The sequence below is a fragment of the Chrysoperla carnea genome, chromosome 3 (genome assembly GCF_905475395.1).
Source record: "Chrysoperla carnea chromosome 3, inChrCarn1.1, whole genome shotgun sequence".
NCBI classification, from domain to species: domain Eukaryota; kingdom Metazoa; phylum Arthropoda; class Insecta; order Neuroptera; family Chrysopidae; genus Chrysoperla; species Chrysoperla carnea.
Genome location: NC_058339.1, coordinates 4,686,026 through 4,690,338, shown reverse-complemented (window position 1 = coordinate 4,690,338; position 4,313 = coordinate 4,686,026). Strand labels below are relative to the sequence as shown.

At 30.1% G+C, this 4,313-nt stretch overlaps 1 protein-coding gene across 1 annotated transcript; it reads left to right on the top strand.

Annotated features, from left to right (window-relative positions):
• Positions 1 to 1,392: 1,392 nt before the first annotated feature.
• On the top strand, positions 1,393 to 3,211 carry LOC123296907 (trypsin-like). The gene is made up of 5 exons (XM_044878607.1): positions 1,393 to 1,471; positions 1,574 to 1,701; positions 2,100 to 2,378; positions 2,641 to 2,763; positions 2,872 to 3,211. Exons 1-5 carry the CDS (start codon positions 1,417 to 1,419, stop codon positions 3,208 to 3,210), a joined length of 924 nt encoding a protein of 307 aa, XP_044734542.1. The 5' UTR covers positions 1,393 to 1,416; the 3' UTR covers position 3,211.
• The last annotated feature ends 1,102 nt before the right edge of the window (positions 3,212 to 4,313 follow it).

Here is a 4,313-nt window from a genome sequence, read left to right as displayed (position 1 = left end):
AAGTACCACATTCGGCAAAATTGAAGCAGAGTCCAGGCCGGATATGTGACTTTTAAGGCCGGTGCTTCAAACATTCGTTCAATTTAATCTTCATGCTTAGTAATGGGTATAACCCCGAAACGGATACATTTTCGAGGCCAAGAAGCTTTTTTCGTTCTATGTCCATCCTGTGTTGGAATCTAAATTCACTATTAAAGCAACCTGAAGTACTAGCTCCAATCTAACGTCAGCTTAGTGTATTTCTGTTATTATTGAGATGATGTACGGCCTTTGAATCAGACAATTTTAAAACTATTTAAATCGAGAAACAAACTTTTTTGAAGAACAAATACCGAATATTTGTCTAAAACTAAAATTGCAAAAAATCAATCTTGTTTAATGTAAAATTAATTAACTTTTATATTTATTTACTTTTTTCGGTGAATTCTTTATTTTTAGTTTAGGTATCGAAACTAAAGATAAACAGATAGACACACAAAAAAAGAATAAGGTGAAACTAATTTTGTTAGTTTTTCATTAAAAAGTATATTAAATTCGTTATGGTTGTTTTAAAAAAGGTTAAATGTGGCGTCATTACATAAATTTACATCCTAATATCGAGAATATTTCTTTTGAAATCAAACATACCGACACAACTCGATATTTCATGCTTTATTTTTACTTTTTAGCGAATTAAGCCCAGCAAATATAGTTATTGGCTTTGTTATTATTAGTGGGATAAGTTAGCCTTCTCCAAAAATTTTCTGGATTGATTATCATAATCCGAAATTTTGTTCAAAAATATGTTCAAATATGGATACTTTACTAGATAGATTTAAAAATACGATCAATAAAATTTATTGAATTCAAACGCAAATCTTCTAATATGGCGTTGACTAAGTATTTTGAAAAGAACATAAAATTTGAAAATTATTTATTGTAATGGGATTTTAATGCGCATTAAAAATTATATAAAGGTAATTAGAGCTAATCAATTTGTACCACAACTAATTAAATAATAGACATAAATACCTAGTTTAACCCGTCAGCACTTGCCAAAAACGGCTTTGAATCATTAGTGACGAAAGATTTGCTCACGCGTTTTGCATCTTGTTTATTTTTTTATGAGGAACAGTTTTTAAATTTAAACTTTTGTTCTATCTCTAACGGTTTACAAGACCCAATTGACCTATGTTACTCATTTACGAACTCAACCTGAACTTTTAGTGTGTTAAAAAAAGTTAGCATGTTGTCAGACAGGCAGACGGACAACCGAGAATGGATTAATTAGATGGTTTTTATGAACACGTGCTGCACGATCCGAGTACTGATGGGCCAAAATCGAATGATATTTTTAAGAGCTCTTGACTGCAATACTTGAGTATGTTGAAAAGTGATTCTTTAATACCGACCGTCTGAAACTGAAACTGTTCCAATATGTTAATAAAGATCTTTATTGTTCATTTGGTATTCCTATGGTTTCTAACATGTGGTAAGTTTTATAGATTAATAATTAATAATTATTTAGCAGGAGCCATAATATAATTTAACTGAGCGCGTGACTACAAACAGCCATTTTGAATGATTTTTTCAGTTCCAGCTTTAGATTCAAGGTCGGAATTCAAAATCAACGACAAATTCAAAAATCATGGTCAGTTTCATAATTTATTCCCATTAATTATGGGTGGTGAAAAAGCGCGCATTGAAGAATTTCCGTTCGTGGTAAAGATTTTATTCCATTAATCTTATAATATTATTATATATTCATATATTTATGTCCTATGATCCCGAGGAGGACGTAGGGCCTCTTTAAGGTTTCAGTAATGGTTGGGAATTTAAAATTATTATATCATGTATATATGTAATATATATATCAAGGTATACTAAATTTAGTAATAAGTTTGTAACACTTAAAAATGAGTTCGCAAATGAGCAATATAGGTCAAGATCTTGGATCCGTAGGGTGTAAACCGTTAGAGATAGAACAAAAGTTTAAATGTAAAAATGTTCCTTATAAAAAAATAAACAACTTTTGTTTGAAACATTTTTTCGTAAACATCACTGTTAACCCATGAGGGCACAAAATAATCGATTAAAAAAATTTCATTTATGACCATTAGGTTCAACTTGCTCATTGGCAGAATTTTGGATGGTTTTATAAATGCGTTGGAATAATTCTTGAAACAAGAATAATATTAACTGCAGCACATTGTATCCCAGAAACTAATAGCTATTACTATAAGCGACTAGGTATTGAGATTCTAGCTGGTACAAAAGATTTATTGAATTGGCGGGAGGCTAAAAGAAAGGGGGCTTTTCGAAATATAAAAAAGAAGCATATAAGGATTCATCCTCTGTACAATAGAACAGGATATGATTACGACGTAGCACTACTTAAGGTATGATCAAATATTAATAAAAAATAAATTTAAAAAATCAAAAAACTCGACTGCCTAAAAGAAATACTAAAGGAAAAAATCAAGTTCGAAGTTAACATAGCGACTTTAACAGTATGTACTTATTATTGGGAAGATAGTTTAGTCCTCTAATCGACCAAAAAACGATATTGGTATTCTTTATTCGAATAAACTGCAAATCCATGACAAATTAAGTATTATTCTCTTGTTTATAATGAATTTTTTTTTTTAAACAAATTTTCAGATTGGACCTCAAATACTGCCATTTTCAGAAAAAATTGGCTCTATAGAAATAGGCACTACAGATTGGGAAAGTCAATCAAATGATACTACTATACATAAAGGAACAGTAGTTGGATGGGGTTATGTAAGTCATACATAAATGATCCCTCAATTACGGGAGAATGTTGAGTCCACCTTCATGGTGCTCCCCTTGTAACGACGCCTAAGATTCAAATTTTTTTGTTCTTTTTAGTTTAAACCATATGAACTCAGCCCTGTTTTAAAAAAACTTGATCTTGAAATTTTACCCAAAAATGCATGCCTAAAAGAGTGGGGAGAAGTAAAAGATTTAGAATATTTGGATCGAAAATTTTGCGCAATATTCAAGAAAAATTTAACCAATTCAGCATGTGCTGGTGATTCTGGTGGACCATTCATAGTGTACGGAAAGTTGTATGGCGTCGTTTCTTCTGGTAAATCAAACGAGTGTGAAGACACTACGAGGAAATCCATTCAGGTCACTCGATTAACACACACTAAAATTGCGACTTGGATACATGAAACTAAAAAGGAACTTTTAAAGGATTATTAAAAGTAATGGAAGTAATTACTTTATTAATAATATTGTATGGATGGACATAAAGAAAAGTTAATATTTTTAGTTTTAAGACGTTATCACATCGACCATAGGACATTCAACAAAATTATTAATATGATAGTAATGATCTATTTATTAAACTTACATCTGTTTTATTAGATTTGAAATAAAAAAATATTACTTTAGCTACTTATTATTAGTATTTGTATTAGTTATCAAAACCCAACAGTTGAAAAATATCCATCCATCCACCAGCAGTCAGTAGTTATCATTATCGTGGTAGCTACTTTAATATAAAAAAAAAACATGAAATTCTAGTTAAAATCTGTAATTATAGCTTCGTATGTGCTGGAATTATATTCAAATACGCAAATTGTATGTAAGTAAATTATAACTTACAAGTAAATATAATTTTGTTACTTGGTTTAACGTAATACAACACTTGTTTCTTTTTTTTTTTTAATGATTGTAAATTTTATTTTTTAATTCAACAGCTCCTGAATATAAATCGCTAGACCTTACATGAAAAATTTTGTTCGAGACAAAGTATTAATATACTTCGAACGGCACAAGACAGAATGCAATATGAAAAAAAAAACTACTCTCTAAATAGTATTTGTATTACTTCAGTAAATATGTCAAGATAAAACGAATACTATCATATATTGCTCGCTAGTGTAGACAATGGTCAAGTGTCTACAAGTGTCTACACTTATCATGTCATCTCATGATAACAGCACACAGAGTAAATTGAACAACGTTGCCCTTTGTACTATTTACTTATGAATTAAATTAAATATTTGTCAAAAAGTAATCATTGTTTATTGTTTTTTCGTAAAATAAACCGTCAGTTACGTTCTAATTAGACACAATTATATTGACCCGCCAACTGCGTCAGAGATTTGAGTTTTTCAGCTTTGAAAAAGAGCTTTTTGAAGTTTTTCAATCACAAAACTGTTAATATCTCGAAAAAATCTAAAGGGTGCGTTTTGATTAAGCGCCCCTTAATTACAATTGACATACTGCTGCTACCGGAATTTGACATACTGTCACTATCGGGAACCCATAACTTCTAAGTTTGAAAAGTTAATTAATAA